This window comes from Lonchura striata, chromosome 6, assembly GCF_046129695.1.
Source record: "Lonchura striata isolate bLonStr1 chromosome 6, bLonStr1.mat, whole genome shotgun sequence".
Classification (NCBI taxonomy): Eukaryota; Metazoa; Chordata; class Aves; order Passeriformes; family Estrildidae; genus Lonchura; species Lonchura striata.
Window position 1 is genome coordinate 36,950,375 of NC_134608.1, and position 22,888 is coordinate 36,973,262.

Genomic DNA, 22,888 nt, shown 5'->3' on the forward strand with positions numbered 1-22,888 from the left:
ATCTTTGCTCACATTTGGCTGAGGAACATGGCAAGTCATAAACTGCAGGGCATCTACAAGAAGGCTACTGTCAATTCATTGAAAGAATCATTTGCTCCATTAGGTATTTATTGGATTGAGAATCACACTGAGTTATGCCTATGTTCATCGCACCACAGAACACACTGAAAAGTCCATAAAATGTATTTAACTCCCAGCTTAGAGCAAGACAAATGAGAGGAGTTCCATTAAAAGATATCTCATTAAAATTTGTTCATGCAACCCTTCTCCCTTGCTAACAGTGCTGAGTCTTATCCTACTCTGGTGTTTAAAGAGCAGTAAATAGGCTTCCTACAGAAGATGATAGTGGAAACACCCTGAATCTTTATGTTAATGTATCAATCATGGTTTATTTTAGCTTTGAGGAATGTGGTTAGTGACTCACCCTGCTGGATAAGCAACGAGGCCAGTTCTGGGGTCGCAGGCTAATCCTCTGCCTCCTGACACGGTTATGCCCAACACCTTCTCCAAAGTCACCTAGAGCATACAAGAAAGAAAACAGGCAGTACCATGAAATGTGAGTGCAGATCAAATAGACCCATAACACAGATGCTGATGGTCTGGTTCCCTGATTCCCAGAAATCCACTGAAAAGCAACAGATACAAAAGTAACTCCATTCAACTTTCAGTATAGGCATAGGAAAATACTGCTGGGGTACAGAGAACGAGTTATCAACCCACCTACGCCAGAGCATTGCAAGCATCAGATAGTACTGGTGAAAAGCTGGGATGCACATCCATCGGCCACTGATTCCCATCCTTCCAATAAGAGCAACATACCACTGTCTCTTTTGGCTCTTTCCTGAAAACAGTTTCCAGGTTGATACATTGTCTTTGTTGCCTCCATCAAGTAGTAATTGGTTCAGCCTGGTCTCAACCTCATATTCCTAGGAACTGAATAGTTCCTTTTTCCTCCAGTGCTGGAGGTGGAAATCACAACTAGTGGTTGAGGCATCCCTTGCCAGGAGTGGTGAGACAGAACATCATAAAGATTCACAAGCCTGCTGCATACCAATGACCCTTGCAAGAGACTTATCTAAATGTCCCCATACTCCCCTCAGGCAAACATCTCCACTATTTTTAGGAAAATAAAAGAAATGCGACTGGGAAGAGCTACCTGGAAGATATAAAGGCCTCAGTACTAAGAAGCTGATAAAAGGAGAAAAAAAAAAAAAAAAAAAAAAAAAGGCTGCAGTGGGATTACACTGCACAAAATCTGGTTTGTGGCATGAAAGGAGTCAACCACTGAGCACAAAGCAGTTTTCAGCCCTGGGGTTATTTTGTCCGACACAAAATTATTCTCTTTCCTTTACATTTGCACAGCTTCACTTTATTTATTATATATTTGATGCATACATTCCTCCTCAGCATTGCTGTCTGTGCCAAACTCAAGGATTTTACTGGGTCACAGTCTTCTGTTTTTAATTATCATCATCTAAGTTATATTTGGTTAAGGCCTTAGGGGCATGGACACAGCATCAGAAATTACTATTGTAATAATTACTACTGACTTTAATAGCTGCCCTGAAGACGAACATCTTGCATTTATACTGAGGTGGATCACAAAAGACAGGGGTGGGGCAGGTTTCCCACGCCACCCTGACCAAAAGCCTTACCAGACCTGAGGAGTTTGACTGCAGGGTGAGACACAAGGTCTCACTGAGCTCAAGGCACAGGTTATTAGGTAAAGGGGCCAGAAATAACCCCACACAGAGAACCACCTTGATTCAGCAGGTAAAACAGGGCTGAGGTGCCATCCATGCTTTCAGTTATTTCAAATTTGGCCTGCCTTCAAACAGTGACATGGAAAGTGGAATATTTCATATTCTAATCTCTGGAACAACTTGGTCTTTTTTTCCCTCATATATATAATATACCCCAGGTACTTTAAGGTTTTATGAGAAACCACCAAATTCTCCCCTGCCCTTGCAAACTGAGAACCTCTGAAAACATGGCTTTTACAAAACTCCACCGGATTTTTGTTTAGAAAAAGCATGCAATTAAAAATGCAGTTACAAATCCACTGATAAAGAAAGGAACTAGTTTTGTTTCAACTTAATATTGGAACAAGGTGGGGGAGAGGAGTGGGGAAGGCCAGGAGGATACCTACTCTTCCATACTTGTTAACAATACTTCAAAACACATCTTTTTAAAGCAGCTCAAAAACATGCAGAAAGAACTCACTGCTTCTGCTGCTGAGATTCTGGCATTAGCAGTTCCCAAACTAGAAGAGGTTCAAATTCCTACAGAAAATGCATTCTTGACAGTGAAGGAGGAAGTGGAAGAGACATGTGCCATTCAAGTAGTTCCATCTAGATAAGGCACCAATTACTTGATGCTGTCAGCAAACATCAATTTAGCAATGCTGTGATTACACTGCTCAGTGCAGGCTTTAGCTCAGTCTGGCTGTAATTGCTACTGTCCTAAAAGGCATTGCTTGACCTTGGCTGTGTAGATACCCAGCAACCTACTTTCACCAACAGGTATGTTTTTGCTCTGCAAGGACATTTACCGAGCCTCTCAGTGTGCAGTCTTACACCACAGCTGAGCTGATCTTACAGCAGCCTGTCTTGGAGGAGACAGTTCCTTCCTCCCTCATCCTACTCAGCCCAATGACAGCCCCCTCCATTTCCCTCACTCCAGACAGCCCTGGCAATTACATGTCCAGAAGGCCAAAATAGCAGAAAAACATGTTCTACATGTAATTTTCTGCTTGTTTCCTGTTTGCTAGCCTTGGGAAAACCAAAGGAAGACCAAATTTGGAGGGAAAGGAAAAAAAAAAAAAAAAAACCAAAACATACCCTTTCCCTGCAACTAGATCAATCTAGCTGCACATCCAAAGACCAATCTGAATCTTCTAAGGCTTTAAGAAGAGAAAGCAAACAGAAGCACTACCTGACTTGTCATGACACCCTCACCTCACCAGTACCAAAATATCACCCTTACTCCAGCCTCCTCTCTCACTCTAAAGTCAGTGGAGGTTCCCTGCTGCTTTTCCAAGAGACTTCTTGTGGCTGTGCTAGGATGTGGAAAGTCTACCTTTCTCCTATGGTCAGCATACAGCTTGACATAAAAGGAGAAGCTCAGTCTTCCTGTCTAGTTATTTTACTGCCAGTGAGTATCTTCTGGCCTCCAACAGACCACCTGTTCCTTTATAAAAACACAACTGTCAAGGCCATACCTCTGATATGTACATACCACAGACCAAGTGCCACAGAAACAGATAACCCTCACTAGACTAAAGATTCATAACTAACTTTCTAAAAAAGGCTTCCCCTCTTTTGCTCCCAGTATTAACTTCAAAAACTTTCTGGTGTAAAGAACTTGAAAGCCACAAAGCCTATCTAAAGGCAGCACATCCACTTGATAATACTCAAGTATTAAAACCAACTTGCATCAAAAATGAGTGCACATAAATTTAAAATGTGATCTTATGAGATTTGTGAGCTCCACCTCCACGAACATGCCCACAATACACCACAGTTTTTTCCCCATGACCAGCTTCCAGACTAGGTGACAGAGGGGTAGGAGATAGTTACCTTGTCACAAAACTTGAGAATGAAAAACATTTCAGAGAGAAAAAGACAACGGGTAACAACACAGTATAAACTGGATTCTTCGAAGTTTGCCGGCTAAAACAAATTAATTCTTAATATGGGTAATTAGGACAAAAACACATCAACCTTAACTTCCTAATCTGGAATTAAGATTTGTCAGCAATGGGCGGATCAGCGGATACAGGTCTGCCATTATCCCATCTCTGAAGTTACCAGTTCCTCCTGTGGTAAGGGCAGTTACAGTCCTACACAGCCAGAAACACTGCCATTCATACAAGTCTCCCAAGTAGTACTTCAGCACTTCCCAGTCAGAAATACATTATTTTGCACACCTTCCCAAGTCTGATCTGAGCTAACCACAGGATCTAGAGAGTTCCCCTGCAGATCTAAGACACTGTTCATTACCAATGGCTCCTGTGTTTGCCCAGTTTGCATCCTACAGTTGTCGGACACGTCACTGCTTGCTCAGGCCTTCACAGGCAACTAATGGGCCCCCTCAACCAAACCTGGAAACAACTGCATGATTAAACCTGTCATTTGCACCTAAATTAGATGCAGGAGAGGAGGCTGACAAGCTGCATTCATCTTGAGGTTTCTATTAATAGCATTTGGCATTTTCAGTCAAGGTTCTCTATGCAGCTTGCAAGAGTTGTTGAATTGATCCACACACAAAACACTTCTGCAGCTCATTTTGCACTGCCACATTGCTATCTGAAACCATTCCACCTTCATTCCTTTGAGGTCAACTTTTACTCAAATTTCTACGCTCAATATACACTCTTAGGCACCAAAACCTGTGCAACTAATACCTGTCTTGCAAAATCTGATATTCAGCCATTTTACAGGCTTAAAACTAAATTTAGTTACTAGGAACTGCAAAAATGTATGCAAAGAAATTTTTGTGCCGAAGCAGATCCCTTATCCTGTTCCTTCCACATCAAATCCCAACACCATCAGATAGGACCAAACCAGCAGAGTCCTGGATTGCAGGACTCAAGGTACCAATATGTATTCACAGCAGCTGGGCCTTCCCAGAAAGAAGGGTCTCACTGCAGCCCAATCCCACCTGGAAGTCAAAGGGCATATCTGACAGCAGCCTTTTCTTCCATCAGGCACATCCCACACAGCACTCAGAGCAAGCCCATGCTTGGGGGAAGAAGACATGTCATCTCTGCCTTCCTACTGAGGTGCAGATAATCATTTCAGAAAGACTGATCTGAACAGCCCCAGCCAGTTTCATTTGGCTTTTCAGAAAACTCGATGTCTGACCAGCTGCACCCAGGTCTCAGAGTGAGTTTTGTACTTGTGTGAGCACTTTCTGTTGTTTTGAGGAAGTTATCACGAACAATTGCGTCCATATGCTATAAGGACAACACAGAAATCATTGAAGGATGAGCCCAATTTAACCCCCACCCACAAACACCTTCCTCTTTCTCATCACTTGAATTCCTTTGGGACCATCTACACTTGCAAAGCCACACAGGACTACAGGAGACAAACACTGTTGCCTGCACATCCAAGCAGGACTCTGTTAGAAAGCAGTAGTAAACACACCCAGAACAGCAATAATTTGCACCAGAATGGGTGCCAGAAGGGACAATCCCATCACACTGACAGTCCTGCCTGACCTGTCACAGGCACTCTGCCTACAGTTGCACAGTTTCACTATTGAATCCCTGCTGCTGGGTAAGAGCTCCTGTATCTGTGCCTGTTTGCACACCAGCAGATTTCTGTGGTCTGCCTTCATCTTAAAACAAAGAGAGAAAGAGACATTTTCAAGAGAAAGCTATCTTTAGACTTTAGGCCACCAGGCACCCCTCAAAGAGCTTTGACTGTAAGCTGAATAATAGCCTGCTGCCACTCACCCCACCATTCTCCCCAGACCAGCAAAAGACTACATAGGAGTTCAACAGTATTTCAGCTCCTCATCCTCACACTCATATGCTAAAAAATTAGAGTTTTCTGACTTGATTATCTCACCTCCTGCCTTCTTATGCTATCTTCATTCTCTTTTGGGCCCCAAATCTCATCATTCACTACAAGCACAATTTATTTAAACATGGAAATAAAAAAGCAAAGCATTTGAAAGAATCTGTGCTACTCTCCAGTGCTCAAAATGACAACTTAGGAGAGAAAACTGCTGTTACTGTACAGGGCTGCCCACACACTCTAGTACCTATAGCATTAAGCAGGAGGCTACAGCCCAAGAAAACCGTGTCCAGCAAGGAGAAATGCCTGTTCCAGGCTTCACAAGATTGGCCACCTTGGATCAGAGACTAATAATATCTAGCCCTGGTTTCTTTTTCCATTTCCAGTCAAAAGCAAAGGGGGAAAGTCAGAAAGAATGGTATCAAGAAATATATGGATAAAGATTAAGATCAAGGAAAATAAATTTCATTCTTTCTCACCTCCTGTCAGTCTCCCAGTCTCAAAATAGATATTCTCCATTTTTAACTTATTTCAGTAGAACTCTCCACCATGAGCTTATCCACTCTGTCTATAAAAGCTTAGCATTCACCACATCTTTTGGCAAGGAACTCCACCAATCTGGTATACTGCAAGATGAACCATCTTTCATTATTTGTTTTAAACCTCACTTCTAATAGCTTTATTTGACATGCCTCAATCTTTGTATGGGAAGAGACAGTGAGCAGTCAGTCCTTATCCATCACCTTTAGGTGGTTCATGATTTTGTAAGGAGCTATACTATCACCTCAAGTCATCTGTGTTCCAAGTATAAGAGTCTTCTTGAAGTTACTTTATGGCTCTCCTGAAAGCCATTTCATATCCTTTATCAGTTCTTCTGTGAAGCCCCTTCCATGCCCCCTACATTCTTCCTGAGATGAAGGGGAAACACCAAGACCACATGCAGCTTTCCAGGCATGGCCACAGCAAGTGGATATGTGGATAATACAAATGTTTTGTATTATCCACATAACATAATACAAATGTTTTGGTTTCCATTTTTTCCTATTAATACCTTACTCTCAATCTGCCTTTCTGAAATCTAAGATAATTTACATAGAGCAACAAAGAGGTCACCTTACTCAAAAAAGTCAGAGATAAGACCTGCTGCTGCTTTGCATTTGGAAATGCAGCCCTCATTCTGCTCTCCTATGGAATGGGAAATTCTATTCTTGATTTAACCATTTGATTTCAACCTGCCCCTTTCTCTCCATGCCAATGTGAGCATTTATGATCAAGAGCATCCACAGAGAGAGTTCTTGCAGAACAGCTATTCCAATCCACTCCAGAATGGCTATTTCAGTGAATGTCCACAAGCAGAACAGTTCTATTTTTAAAGCCTTCCCATGGGCCTATGTATAACACAGTTAACATTCAAACCCATTTAATTAAGTGGCGGCATTGAATCAGCATGACAAGACAGCATCCATCAGAGTTCATCTACTGTCCAGTGCACAGCGTGTCTGCCCTCATCCGTCTCTACTCTTGAAAATAGGCATATTAATAATGCATGTGCAAAGGCACGTGCTCCTGAAAAAGCAAAGAACACAGAAATCCCTGAGATAAGTGACCCAGGAGGGTTACTTTGAAAAGCCTTCCCCAGCACATCAAGTAATGAGTTGTCACTAAGTAACAACCTTGCAGGGGTACCGAAGGGAGGGGAGTAGCAACATAGTTATCTGTTCTTTTGTCTTAGGGAAAAAAAAAAAAAAAAAAAAAAGCCTTTACTGATCAACTTGAGACCCCAAATGCTCTTTGGTCCAATACACTGACACACAGGGAGCTCCAACATCAGGCCTGAGTTTCACAACATCACTGTGGTTTGTGTGTCTCTCTACATTCTGCTCCCAGAGTTTTCAGCACCTCTGCATGCCCTTCAACATGTTTTCCATCCTGCTACACAGCAAAGTTGTATCAACACACTCTGGCATCCAATACGTGAAAATGCTGAAAATGTAGCTGTACATTGTCAGCGTCAGCATTTAAGAAATGGCTGTCTATCTTACATAAGTGAAATTCAACACAGAGAGCCAAATCTCACAGCTGGCCCTGTTTGTACATCTCTGCTGCTGCCCCCAAGCCCCACCGCAAAAAAGCACGTCCAACCTCCAGGGAGCAGTGCACACGTTGTAGGCACTAATCCATCGTCTGAACACACTGTCTGATGTCCTGTTACTGCTGCAGAAAAACAAAGGCTTGAAGTTTTACATTTAGTTCTGCTGAGCTTCGTTTGGCACATAAAACACAGAGCACTAATTACAGCATACTGCTCTACTTAAGGGGCTGTCAGCATTTCCACTGCAAAGCCTTCATTTCAGGGCTTTACAACACAGCTGTGAAATATTCATTTTGCACTTCAGCTTTGCATGCTAAGCTCTGGCTTTGGACCAGGTTCCCCTGCCTGATTTTTTTTTTTTTTTTTTTTTTTTTTTTTGGGGTGGGGGGAGTTAGGGTTTTTATTGTTGGTCTGGCAGGAGAAGGGCTGAAGATGGGTGGATGGAATTAATTGAAGGAGGTGTCTGACTTGCAAAAGCACAGAAACAACAAAACCACTTAACTCCAGAGTTGGTTTCTGCCTCTCACCTACCCAATGCATTCCCCTGCTTTTGTATATGCATACAGAACATGCACTTTTAAGTTTCTTTTACATATATGTATTTTATATGTTTTAAAGATGTTTTTCTATCCTCTTCCTCTTCTCCAGCCAGTCTTTCTTCCCTCAGCAAACAGTGAGAGGAAAGAGTAACTTATTGACAAGCTGGAGACTGAAAATATTCCACCTGCAAAAGGCTACAGTAGCAAGCCAAGCTCTAACACACCCCCCATTCAGGAGGTGTCTGGCTGACAGAGCAGTCTCCATTTCTCTCACTGTAAGCCCCCTAAGCCTTGCCCACAGCCACCATTGCACACCCATACCAATTTCCCAATTGACCCTCCAGGAACTACTGCAAGATCATGAAACTCGTTTCATGCAATCCACTACACAGATATGCTCTGATATTTAAGGTGTTTCCAGCCAATGCCCAGTTTAAAGCAATATTCATGGGAAAAAGGATTCAGAGCTATAAGCAAGCCCTCACAATTAATCAATAAAAAAAATAAATAAATAAAGTGAAGAAGAAAAAAAAACAACACAAAGCAAAACAAAAACAGAAAAACACCTGACCAGACCATCATAGTATGACACAAGCAGTTGCCAACTTGATGCAATTTGATTTCAAGATAACCACTTTAAGAACATCAGGGAACAATCTCCCACAAGTTATGAATGGCACTCCTTGGCACAAGAGTGGCAAGAGTAGGAACTGATTTGCTGAAAGGTTTTGAATCACTGAGTTATGGGAAGCATTACATTACATTTGTAAACCTGCATAAAAGCAGAGGGATGGGGGTTATTCCAATGGAAGTGCTGAGCCTCAGCTCTAATGGCTCTGGCAGGTGTGTTGCACAGGGGTTATAACTGGGGTGTGCACACATTTATTAAAAATTATCCAGACATTTGGACAAACAGAACAGGGATGATGGTGGGAGAAACAGAACACAAGCAACCCGGGGTCCCCACAGGCTGTCTTTCCACAGTGTGCGTGCATTTGTCCATCTCTCCACAGAGCCTCTCTTGCCTGCTCTCCCCTCCTGGCCTCCTCACCGTGCTGGCTGCCTTCAGTCCAATTCCAGCTGTCAGGGCTGCATTCCTGACCCATCAGCCCCAGCTGTCAGGGGCTACGTGCTGAATCTGCACTCTGCCTTCTTCTTCATGCACCTGAAGAAAGGCAGTCCCAGGCAGGCCATAAATACCATTGTACAGCCCCGGGGGGTGGGTGGGAGGCTATTAAAAGCACCTCTACCAGCAACCATAGTGAGGGAACTTAGAACTAGCAGCAGAACACACCTGCAAGTGTTTCTGCAGCCTGCAAACAGGACATATAGAGGATTAATTTCCTACCAGCTTCAACAGCACAACTGAGCCATCAGTCAATAATCTTCTGTTCCTTCATTTGACAACAGCCTGGACCACCAAGTTTCTCTTCCCCCTCTCACACTAAGTTCAATTTCTTCCTAAATACTGCATGTAACCTTACCAACTCCAGCCAAAGGCATGACAAGCAGCAGTTTCTCCTCCTTCTACCATTCAGTCATCATTCTCACTGTAAAAGCAACATCAACTCAGACTTTAATGAGATTTCACCAAACTTTCAGAAAACCTGAGCTTCAGAGATAAAAGTGTGGTGAAGGAACAGGGAAAAAGACTGTGTAAATTGTCAACCATTGTCAGTGTTGTCATGATGCTATATTGCCTTTGATGTTAATTCTTTTTTGTTAATATAAGCAAAGTTTGTGAAGATTGAGTGATAAATGCATGAAATGAATGCAAAAAGAAACAGTGACATCAAACAGGCTACAGGTATTCCTGGTACATAAAGAGTCAATCCTGATTTGTTCCAGACTATGCATCTGCACATGGAGTCAATCGGACCAGTTCCACAGGCAGTTAAGCCCCATGGAACACAACAGAGACACCTCTGTGCGGGCAGGCTTCAAAGAAACCCTTCCTTGAGCTCTTGGGACCTGGAATTCTGCAGGATCACTCCTTCACAAGAACCAGATTTTTCCACTTTGCAAATGCACATTACTTTTTCATAAGGAAAGAGAGCAGACAAGATACCAGACTTTACATAGGGTATGCTTTTGCCTTCCTACATATGCAATTTTCCCCTGCATCAAGAACTACCTATACAACTTTTAAGTACAAATGCAAACTTGCAACACTCCCCTAATATGTCCCAACACTGGAGATCAGTGGAAGCAACTTCTGACTTTCCAGCAGTCTTACATACTGGTCTCCTCTAAATCCATGCACAGGAGCCTGAATATAGGCAAAGAAAGTGCTTCAGTGAGAAGAAAAAAAAAATCCAATATAGTTCCCTGGGCAGAGTTTCAGTTACTCATATAAGGGTTTGAAATCAAGCAGGAACAAATGGTTCTCTCAGCATTAGGGTCACTGTTCATCATCATTAATCATCACTTCCCAGATAGGAAAGGCTCCTTCCCCTCTGTTTTGCCCAGGCTTTAGCACTCACAAAAATCAAGAGGCAAGAAAAATGAAAAGAGCCAAGTAGGAATGTGGCCACAGGCTGGCAAAGTTGCTCCCTCTGTGGTTCTACTGAAGTCCCTCCTCTTGGTCCCAACCCTGAGCTGAGCCTGCTCCAAAATGCAAACAGGCAACAGTTAAAAGTCCACAGCTTCTCGGGCATACACTCCAAGGAAACTGTGGCAGCACCACATAATTCTTGACTCTGAAGCAGTCAAACACAGGGGCCATAACACAGCACTGCTAACACTGATACCGTCATGGCAAGTCGCTCCCTCCTAAATCACCTCCTGCTGAACTCTATAAACAATGCATACATTCAAGCTAAACTTGGACACAGGGAAGACAGACTGAAAGAGAGGGAGCAGAAAGCCTTCCCCACAGTCAAGCCTGCTGAGGGGAGCCACAGAAGGAAAGCCACATCTCAGCACTTCAAGAAAAGCGTCATGTCATAATCTCCTTCCCCTTAATTTCTTCTCTGGGGCTTATTTTTGGTGTAAACCGATCTGTGAACTGTTTGACAAGGCTTGGGGGGCAACTTAGTGGTTCATCTTGAGTCCAAGAGTAGAAACACACAGAGCTATGCAGGATGAAGAAAAGCCTTTTGATCAGCCTGCCTGAGGCAACACACATAATTCGTTTGTGATTTCTTTATTCACCCATGACCCCATGCCAAATCAATTAATTTTCATCCTTCACCAGTGATTTGCACAGCCATTCTGCCCTAGAAGTCTTCAACTGCCATATCTCATCCCTACCTTACCCACCCCACTATGCCTTCTAGAGGAGCACAGTTGTAGGAAGTCTTAAAGAGACTGTAAGTCAAGTCTTAAAGAGACTCTCTGTATGTAAAAGCCCCATCTTTTCATGCCCAGATTCCTTACACATCTCAGAGCTCACCTCTCCTGTCACCTGAAGGATCTTGCCTGTAACTCCTGAACCGCTCCAGGACAAGACACCTTGTCCTCCCATGCATGCACGTCCCTAAGATTTCAGTGATATTATCAGGAAAAACACATACTTGCATCCTCAGGGAATGAGAAAATGGTTTTGTTATAAGTTGATTTAAATTATGGTAAAAAAATTACATATTAGCAATTAAAGATGCTAAGATGGGAATAAATACAACAGGAAGGACAGAGAAAGAGCAAAGCATTTATCACACAGACAACATCCCTGTGGAAGGAGGCAGGAGGTAAAGAGATTAGTATTCCATCTCTCCCTAAACATTGTCTGAACTATTTACTATTTTTTTTCATGGTGCTTGCAAGAAGTCCCAACAAACACAAAGCCCTCCTGTACTTACAGCAGGCAGCAACATGTACTCTCACGCAGCTGGCAATCTACAACCAAGTATAAGAGGACTAGGGGGCAATACCACACAAACATTGAGGTTAAATGTCTTGAACAAGCAACAAATTAGCAACAGAACTGGAAATAATCTTACTCTCTCACAAATTTCAGCAGCTATCTACTGCACAGATTATGCTGCACCACTGCTGTACCTCTCTCCTGCTTGAGGCCAAGGACAGTATTTTTAAAGAATGCTTAAAAATTAATCAAAAGAAAGCATAAGAGATTTCTCTCTTTTGCCCAAGCCAATCAGTATGTACAGAAGGAGACATTCAAGCTTCCCGTCCGCCCTCACCAACACTCACTGCCTAGCTCTAGGCAATCCCTTCCCTGCCCTCTGCCCCAAAGAATAAGCTTCTTATAGAATAGACTTTATCAGCATCTTGCCCTTCAGGCATCCTGGAATTAAGAAGCTCTTCACATCTGTCCATCAACATGCATACTGAGCACCCAAGAGATTTGTCCTGTCATCTAGAAAGAAGACCACATCCCCCAGGGGAATCAATACATAGGAACATGGGCCAAAGACTGAGAAAGCAAACTGAAGAGAGCAGCAGAAGCACTGACTTCCATCATCTCCTCAACAACCCTGCTGCCACTTCCCCTCCTGTTCCAGTACAGGGGAAAGCCCTTCACCTGTAACATGGTACCCCTGTCAGGTGCCCCTGCTGCTCAGCCACCAGCACAGACAACTCCAGCAAACCCATATGGGCTCACTCAGGTACACACCACTGAACCATCTTTCTGCTCCAAAGATGCAAAATAGTACTTCAAGAGAAGCAATCATCATCCAACAGTCACGGCAGAAGCAGAATTCAGTTTAGTCTTTTCCAAATAGTTCAAATTTCTTACAAGTTTATGACACAGACCCAGCATCCCAAAGACCTGAATACTCTTCCTGTAAGTCAGCAGCAAGAAACACCATCGATCCTCACACTTTTGCACACACACATAAAGGAAACCACCACTAGACAATAAACCAAAGACAAAATGTTATAAAGGTAACTACAAAGCAATCATAAACCAACTCATTAAGTCGTTCATTCGACTTGCTTTCATTCTTCACTTACTCTGCCCTTAAATTGCTTCTTCCTGTGATTTTTCCCAAGCATGTTTTCAGTTTGTTTTCCTGAAGGAAGCAAAGTCTGTAAATGTGGTGTACCGTAGTCCAAGATAAAATGACATCTTTGAGTATCTGTTAGAGTGACTTAACAGGGAAATAAAAAAAGAGTAGACTGCCATCTAAGTCCCCTAAAACTCTAAAAGAGGGAGTAGTTCTCAAAAAGAACTCTCCTCTAACTTGCATTAAGGCTCAGGAACATGGATAACTGGTAGAATTACCAAATGTGAGAACTGAGGAAGTAAAATCATGCTGAGAGGAAACAATTTTTATCCACAGACTTTAAAAAGCCTTTGTTTTGTTACCGTGTGGTTTCTGTCACATTTCAAGAAAGCAAAACTTTGCAATAACCACCATTTCTTACTGCTCTTGTTTAGAAATTCAGAAAACCCTAGATCCAGGGCACAACCAAGTCTTGTTGATGCAACACTTCACAAAGCACTCTGATTTTACATTCTTAGCTCTTAGCAAAAATTGCTGTCGCAAAAAGCAGAATGCAAAAGTAGAGATTATGGAACTCCAGCCTTCAGCAGAGAGGCAACCCTCCCAGTTTCCTGGTAAAGAGCTTTAGACATATTCACCTACTTGGAAGCATTTAGCAGAATCTGTTTGGAGGAGAAATAACTTTGAATGACACAGGTAGTTCAGAAATACATGAACTAAGTACATTTCTGCAGTTTAAACAAAGGAGATAATAACCAGGCAAACACTTGAAGAACAAAGCAACACAAGAGAGAACATCCCCCTTGACTGACATTTGTTCTGAACGACCATGCTAACCCTGGTCAAAAAGCTTCTATGCAGCTTGTGTGCACTCCCTGCTGTGGTGCACTGGCAGAAAAGTAGTGGGCAACTGCTGGATACAAGTTTTGTTGTCACCCCTGCACCAGAACTGGCTCCTGCATGAAGCCAGGCTGCAATTCCCACCACCGATCAGAGAAGAGGTGTTGGATGAACCAGAGCTGATGGCCTGTCAGAGTTGAATGAACGCAGCTGATTATTTGAACTCTTAAACAAAAATGCAGAAAGAAATGACTGTAGAATTGTTAGTGGAACACTGAAGCCCCAAAACATTCCCACATGTACACAGTGTTGTCTCTCTTCTTCTAATTGCATCAGTCTGTTTAAAGAAAGACAATACCTCCACCTGCAAATGTTGCTGCAGGTCGATACCTGCAATAGAGCACTTAAGAGACAATACTGTGTGTTACTGTTTCTGTTTACAAATTAGCTAAAGACAAAAGAAGTACTTAGAGTTTAAAGATGGAATTAACATCATCCACAAGCAAAGACTAAAACTAGCTGCTCAGTGCTTATCAGTACTTTCTGCTATTTCTACAGAGGTCATTTCCTACATTTCCTTTAGGTGAGATACAAATCTATTAGTGACAGGAAAGACCACAGAAATTGGTACAATCTGCCACAGCAGCCAAGTTGACTGAGCAAATACTTACACTAAACAATCTCAATAAAGAACCAGAAAGCTACTTTTAAATTGCAGGATTTATGTTCACAAGTACTGCCTGGGAGAAGTCCTATGCATACTCCCTCCCCATGGTTCAAAAGATGATAGCAGCATCCCAATGCACCCAAAAAACCTTAGATGATGCCACTTCAAAACACTGCTCCCTACAATGTGTGACATCGTGATGATCAAGGCAGCTCCAAAGTACGCAGACTACCCATCGAACAGTTTGAGGAGGAAAACATCCAACAGTTCAAGCAAACTCAGCAACAGTTCTGGAGTCAGAAAAAACTAAGAGTATCATAGACCAAACTCTATGGTGTTGGGCCACCAGGTCACTGCAAACTGAATCTTACGGGACTTCTGCCGGATGTTTCACCACAAGAGAAAAGAGCCGAGCAATCTTCAAGTAGGAAGCCAATGCTCCAGACCCAAGGACTTATGCTCTTCCCTAAAGGCATGACATATGGCATTTTGTTGTTGCTTTCAGCCACCTTCCATAGCCTTTTCCACTGAAGATAGAGTATCTGCAAAGTCTTCTTGAATCAGCTGTAAGGAAGGGAAGCCCTGGGTCTATCACTTTCTTCTATTTATACCAACAACTTCACTGCACCAGTTAAAACATATTTTATATATAGCTCTGTGGCTTATTTCCAGGCAGAAGTAACTCAATGCTGGTATACATATGTTTAGACCACAGCAATTGGAAACAATGTCCCATAAACTCTGTTAACTGCTGATCCACTGTAACCAGAACAGGCTCTACAACTGCAGAAACAAAAACCATGATAGGAAAAAAAAACAAAAAAGTTATCCACCCAGAAGATAAATAAGCCAGTTGCCACCTGCACAGCACTGACAGACCTCCACTGTAGCCCCAACAGATTTATAGCTGTAAGTTAACAGCCAGTTCTTGTCACATCGAGATACAGTGTTTGACTGCCAAGACACCACATGGAGGTGACCAGGGTGTGGGCCAGCATAAGGGCAGATATGCAATCCACAGAACATCTGCCAGTATCCACTTGCATTTTGTAAACTTAAGGGTGGACAAACAGAAGATAGTTAGACGTGCACAGCTCTATTTGCAAACCTTCTACTAAAAATACCAGCAGTGCTACCATATTTTAATGAGTCTGACTTGAATCCAGTACCCAAAAGCTCACACACTGAAAAGAAACAAGAATGGCAAGGAGCAGGAGCCCCCGCCCAGCATCCAAAGGGTATTTACCTCAGCACTGATTGCAGTGACACTTAAACAAGGAAGATGTTTGCTAGAAAGCTCTCAGGTTACTGATGCCAGTGCTGAGCCTAGGCTTTGACACGACCTCAGGTGAGCCAAGCTGCAAACAGCAACCCACATGCAGAAAAGCAAGAGGTGATAATTACCATGCCTTTCACCAAACTGTCCCTCTCACAGGCTTCAAACACAGCCCTGTCAGTTTTCCCAACACACATAAAAACAACCTTTCATCACATTTTTCTCTGCAATTGCCTAATACTAGAGGGTGGAGAGGGGGGGACAGATACGTGATTAACATGTTTTTAGAAAAGCTTGCCTTTATTTTGCCTGAGCCCAGTGAGACTGAACTTTAAAGAGGAGGAAAGCATAATCAACACTTCAGAAGTATCTAAAAAAGCACAGCACCTTTCCTTATGGGAAGTGGAAAAGTTAATGACCACAATCTCAGGCCTCTGAAGAGATAGGCATCTCTTCTCCTGGTGTATAAATAACCCAGCTTTACCCTGCATAAACCTGTTTGTAACTTTAGGGATGGAACTGCCCTTCCTGAACATGCCAGGTCAGTATCTTGCTTAGATCAGAGGAGGCTCTGTCACTCTGTCAGAGAGCTTCTAGATGGGGAGAAAAGAGGAAGCCAATTTCAGGGGTACAAAATGAGAATGGAATTTCTCTGGTCAACTACTTACTTGGTGGATGTGAAATAGGGAAAGAGAAACAGTCTCCATTCCATGTTTCACAGGACTGGTAAGCAGCACATTCAGGAAATATGGATTATTGGACAAAGTGCAGCTGAGCTGGTCAAAACATGATGAAGACAACTGCATGATATACATATAAGGCATGCACACAGATACAGTTACGTGTTTTAAATGAATCATCACACATAGACTCTGATCTTGCAATTGGCCACAGAGACACTTATCTTTACATCCATTGGGTGAAATGAACCACTCACACTCATACTACCTCACCACACAAAATTAAGCACATACTGAAGCACCCACAGGAATGGTGCCAGAGTTTGCATTCAGTTTTCTTTTAAACCTTTCAAGGTCATCACGACTTTAAAAATGCTACAAAGAGTTGTGTAAGACTGTGTACATTACAGCTGTAACATAATACCACTGTCACTTTGTAAGCAGGGGAAAAGAGCAGGCTGTAAGTTACTGTACTAACAGGCACACTAAGAAAAGTAACATACACTCAACCAGAACAGAATATGATCTTTGTATTAAACATACACACACAAACAGAGAAAAACAGAAACATACCATCATCCAACCAGGCCTCAGCATTTAAGTACACTCTACAAGGAAAAACCCCCTGCTTGGTAGCTCTTTACAGTACTTTCTGGGGATCTGAGAAAATCATCCAAATGAAATCACAGTAGAGAGTGGGAGAGCAGGACATAGGACAAAACACTGGCAGAAGACCTGGAAGCAAATTCTTCTTCCAGAGAGATGGCTGCAATGCACAGGCAGCATTCCCTCTGCTGTCCAGAGACAAGACCCTCTCCCCAGCAAGGGAAACCACCCACTTTGACATTCTATGATGGATTTTGTTTCTAAGCCCTTCTTTCTCTCCTAACTGCTTCTGCAGCTACAGAGATCACTAATGATTTATAGTTCTGCCATCTCCTCAGGATGAGAGTGCCTCAATTCAACTAATCCCAAATGCTACAAAAATATGTTTCAGACCCCCAACTCCCTTCCCCACAACCCAGGGTAGGAACACCAGCTCATCTCTGTCTGGACACTTACAGTACTCTTTACACAGCCTCCTCCTCTCCTCAGCCAGGGCTGCCAGCTAAGGAGGGCTGGGTTGCTCTTCCCAGTACAACAGGCCCTAAGTGCCAGAAAAAACTAGGAGCAGAAAGAAAGAGATTATTTTGCTTGCCAACAAACCTTTAGGCAATAGGTGATGAGTGTTCCCAATTGTTTTAAACCTCTGGAAAATACTGACAGCAAAACTAAATGCCTTATTGCAACAAGCACTCTTCTTTTCCCAGGGGAACATCACATGACTGTCCACAGCAAGCAGCATTTCTCAACCCCTGGTAACCTCAGAGGTCCCCAGGTGTCCTTTAAAACACTCGTCTTTCACCAAAGAGGCAGATTTTTCCAAACTAATGAGATAATTCAGTTTCCCTGGCAGAACTGCAAAGCCAGAAGCTACCCAGTGCACCATATCCCCTACCCCCTACTTACCCCATTGCCCATTGATTGTGGGCAATGTTACTACTCACAGCAACCTGGTGGCCTTTCCCAGACTTGCTGATCAGCCTAGAACTTTGGTCACCAGAGTTCACTATGGAGGCCCAGGCACCATCTGGAAAACACGGACTCCAAGTATATTATAGAGGGTTATTATATTATAGACTAGGAGCTTGGCTGTCTCCTTTTCCCAAACATATGTTTAAACTAAGCTTTGCAGGCCTACCAAGGGCCACAGGCCCCAGGCAGTGCTGGGCCCTCCCCAGGCACTGGATATCCACAGAGCCATGGGCAGGGTCACAGTGTCCCTTCCCAAACACATCACAGTATGTCCATGGCCACAGGAGGCTGCAGCACCTGGAAGAAGCCAGGCCAGAAGTCGTGAGGTTGCCAGCAGGCAGACAGACCAGACCAGGCAATTGTGGCCTGGGTGCTGGGCTGGCTCTCACCCCAGCTCCAGCAGGCCCTGTAGAAATTCATTAATCAGCCTCCTGGCCATTTTATTAACAGCTATGTTTACACACTGACACTCCTAGGCAGAGACATTCATTCCAAAGGCCTGGAGCAGCTTCGACACACAGCAGAGATAGTCCAGGCACTGCACCTTCTCCCCAGCACCACACTCATTTTTCCACTGATGGCTCCATCAGAAAAGTATTTTTTGCAGTTCTCAGACACCAAAAAGCTTATTTGCAGCCTGCTACAGAAAATGGGCCAAAAACTTCACAAAGCAAGTGTCCATAAGCCACTCACCACAACGGTGATGCAGGAGACCTATTCTTTCAGAAGTTACAGCCAAAGCAGGCAGTGGCAAGGAAGCTGAAGAAAGCTGCCTCTCACCCAGAGCACCTCACCCTCATCCTCCCCCAGCACCAGTTATTCACACTGCTGATCGCGTGTTAATACATCTCAACAGCTTAGCTCGGGAAGCCTGCAGAGACAGGCAGCACAAACCACAGATTATCAGAGAGGAAGATTATCCTCCCGGTGCAGAGGACAGCAGAATTCCAATTCCAGCCTCAAAAGCTGCTCAACCTCCTAGAAACAGCTATGTTCATTGAGGCCTACCACAGACTCAGAAATATTTGTTCATGCATTTCATTAAGAACACTTTATGTCATCTTGTATCCATTCCATTCAACCACCACTCCCATAGCAGTTTGGGGCACACACTAGGCAAACACTTTCCTGCCAGCCCCCGTAGTTTGGAAACAGAACTGTATCTAAAACCTATCTGGCCATGATTCAGTCCAAGAAAAGTAGATGAGTAGATGAGTTGGGACAAGATGGGCTTAAGCAAAAAATGCAGATCCCAGATTTGTCAGTTCCAGTTTACATTCACCAATGCTTTTGGACCCAGCTGCTTGAGAAGGATGATACCCCCAAAGCAGGTTTGAAACAACTGTGCTCAGAACCACTGTATATAGTTCAAAACTGGGAGATAAGCCAAACACAAGGAGTTATGCAGCTGTTTTAAAGACCTGGACACTGGGATGCTTTTTAGAAAGTGGAAGAGTAACCCTGACTGTTTTACACTGAGGGAAAGAAGAGGCTCAGACAGTCTGAAGAGCACAGAATCTGAAAACTTAAATTTCATTTTAAAAGAAAATTACACAGCTCTATTTCAAGGCTCACTCTACCTTTATACAATTCAGCAGCACAGAAGCACTGGTTAAGAGCATGAAAATCCTCATTCTTAGCCCACACAAAGCTCTTGCAGAAAAGACTAGTATTGATGAAACATAACTGGCAGTCGTCAGTCCTTTCACTGATACAGCCTATTTCTCTGTGGGACAGGTTAATTCAATTGACTCTTTTGATACTGTGTTTCAATTAAGACAGCTTGGTTTTGGATCTCAGATTGCTAATTCTTTCTAGCACAGGCAAGTGCTTAGCCAAGTACATCCTGACAGTCATACCCCTTCAGGATACCTCTGACACCATCCCTATTCCCCTCATGGTTCCAGTCACACTATGGCCAAAGCACAGAGCACAGCAAGTTCTGAACATCAAGACCTGCCACCAAATAAGGAGGCAGGTCTTGCAGACACTTCTTTCACCCTCAGTCTTATTCAATGTTTCAGCATCTCCAGCATCTAGATTGCATTAGGGACTGTGCAATGAACTCAAGCTCCTTTGGTGCAAAGCCTGGCCTGAGTAATGGTGCTTTTTTATTTTTCGTAAATGAAAGCATCCCTAGTACAAACAAGACTTCAAAGGCAAGCAGCCCCTTATGTGCTACTCAAAGGTGAGCAGCCAATTTCAAAGCCCTTGGGAGACCTCAAAGGCTACCACTCTGAGCACAGGAGAGTTAGCTAACACTTCAATACTGGCACTTCAAAGAGCTGCCCTGTGCTGGCCTGTCTGTCAGTAGGAAAGGGTTTCTGAAGAGGCAGCATAGTGCCTACTTGGGAAAAAAAAAAAAAAAAACAGGAGGAGAAAGCTTTACAGCTGTATATCCTTGAATCCATGGGCACTGCCTTATAGTTGCTTTCTCCTTTCAGAAATTCCTTGATCGGCCTGCTCTCAAGACATTTGTTAATACCATGACTCTCTACTATGATGCAACCTCAGATAATCTACCTTTTTCCTGAGAAAGGAGTCTCTCTAGACCTATGATGGGGGAAATTTCAGACTAATTGTGCAAAGCGTCAGGGAGATGCAGAAATTAAAGAAGCATCACTGTAAGAAAAGAATGCCAGTATTAAAATTTCATTGGGTAAGAAATCTTATATTAGTTGTTATATCACATTAGCTATCTTGACCAACTGTGAATTTTAATACTGTATTTGGGAGAACAAGCACGTCTCACTTGCATAGCTGTTGACTTGGAAACTCTGAATACACCAGCAGTTCATAGTCCTCTACAGTACTATTTTCAATCAGTTTCCTCACAGTAACTAACAACAGTACTGGTCTCCTGGGACACTAGCAAATTTACAAGGCTTACTGGAGTTTCTACAGCTCTAATTCTTATGGTGCTTAATCTGCTTGAGCTTGTTGGAAAGGCATCATCACCAGAAGTACTGAAATCATTAGTGACAATGGGACCAAGTCAGCATTTACAACAGCATAGTTTGTGAACGTTTAAGCAAATAATCTTAACTGAACACAAGTCCCCCTCACATGGGAGAGGTGAGAAACATCCCTGGTAATCTCCAGAAGGTTGGGCTTTGTGACTAAGGCTAGGACTTGGCCCTAGAGGATCAAGATTGAATTTCCAGGTCTGCCTCAGACTTCCTGTGGGAGTTTGGAACCATGTCTGTATAGACAGATTCCATTCCCTCCATCCCTGTAATTTTTTAAACGTGAAGCTCCACTGGGTCTACTTTATCCCATCTGTCCAGTGCTCACCAAAGCAAGGCAGAGAGATGGGATATTCCTGCAGTATATGGTCAAACAAATACTAGTAACAAGTCACCTTTGCATTGATATTTTTGAATACAGATCACACAGCACAGCTGATTACAACAGCTGCAGGCCTCAGTTGCATTTTCCTTGCACAACACACGAACGTGCTCAGGGCAAGGATAAGCAGCCCTGTGGTGAAAGGAAATAGCAGGAGGGTTTTCTGAATTGCAGTAGCCACCCTTTGGTGGGTACAGCCTTAGCAGAGCCTGCAGGGCTTCAGGCAGAGGGACCAGCCCACATGTGGAGCTGGGAATCAGAGCAGCGAGCGTGCCACAACCCTGCTGCGCATATACCAGAGCCCTCAGGAACTTCCAGCTATGTGGAGGCAGGTACTTCAGGCACAAACACAAGCCTGAAGTAACTGAAACTGGGCTTGGTGATAGTTAATTATTCAGTCCTTAGCTGGGATCACTCAGCATTGATGTCAAGGCTAAGCACTGTTTGAGTGCCATGTAAGCACCATTCATGGCACCAAACATCAAAACGTTTGAAAAATCCAAAGAGTAGTATACGTTGAAGTAGTTGTACTATGTTGTAGTATATGTTGTTTGCTTTCACTCACAGAGAAAATTGTACCAAGGCTAACCAAGTAAATTCTCCCTAAGACCAGATCAACAGGGAACAAAATATCTACTTCAATTTTCCAGGCCATCAAAATGCTGACCACCACTTTCTCAGCCAGAAATAGAGGTGGTGATCTGTACTTACTTTGCACTAGACACAGAGGACAGTAAAATAATATACAAATCACAGGTGCTTAGAGATCCTTGATGATGGAAAATCAGATAATGGCCCAGCCAGGTCTGACTACCAACCACCATTTCAATTGTTCTGCCCTTCTGAAGTGCATGAGGTGACACACCACAGGAAGAGCTAAGCATGCAGCTAGTGAAACAGATGGTACACTCTGAAGGAGGTCTCTTTCCACTGTGTCTGAGGATGCCTTTCTTCACCAGCTCCATCAGCACCACAGTGAACAATAACTCTGATTTAGCAAGCAGCAAATGTACCACCTGCAACGCCTCTGAACAGACCTGATCTCTGCTATCTTACTATCCCAGCCAGGTCTTTGGCAAACACTACACACTTCACAGCCCATGGACAAAAGAGGGGATTCTGTGCACAGCTCACCCAGCACAGCAGGGACAGCAGTGTGAAACCTGCTTATGAGCCTCCCCAGGCAGGTTAGCCAAGTCCCATGTGCCTTCTCAGAGGACCCAGCTCATCTGAAGGAGGTGAAGAACAACACTCAAGGCAGGACCACAGCAGCTCTGAAAGGCTATCCAGGTAAGCAGTGTATGACCATCCACAGGAAGCAAGAGCTATTAAAACCCCCGAGGCAAATAACCTGGTTTGTGTTATTTATGTTGACTTCACCACAGCACATCATCATGCTCCCCCTGCCATGAAGATGTCATCCTGCTGTCTTTCAC

The 22,888-nt window shown here is 43.4% G+C and overlaps 1 protein-coding gene across 7 annotated transcripts in view; it reads right to left on the reverse strand.

The window, feature by feature from the left end:
- Positions 1-22,888, reverse strand: part of MAPKBP1 (mitogen-activated protein kinase binding protein 1) — a 100,530-nt gene that overhangs the window by 71,036 nt on the left and 6,606 nt on the right. For all 7 annotated transcript variants that reach the window (XM_031505019.2, XM_031505021.2, XM_077784152.1 and 4 more), the window contains exon 3: positions 425-516. In XM_031505019.2, the coding sequence (XP_031360879.2) occupies positions 425-516 (92 nt within the window). The remainder of the gene's footprint in view (positions 1-424; positions 517-22,888) is intronic.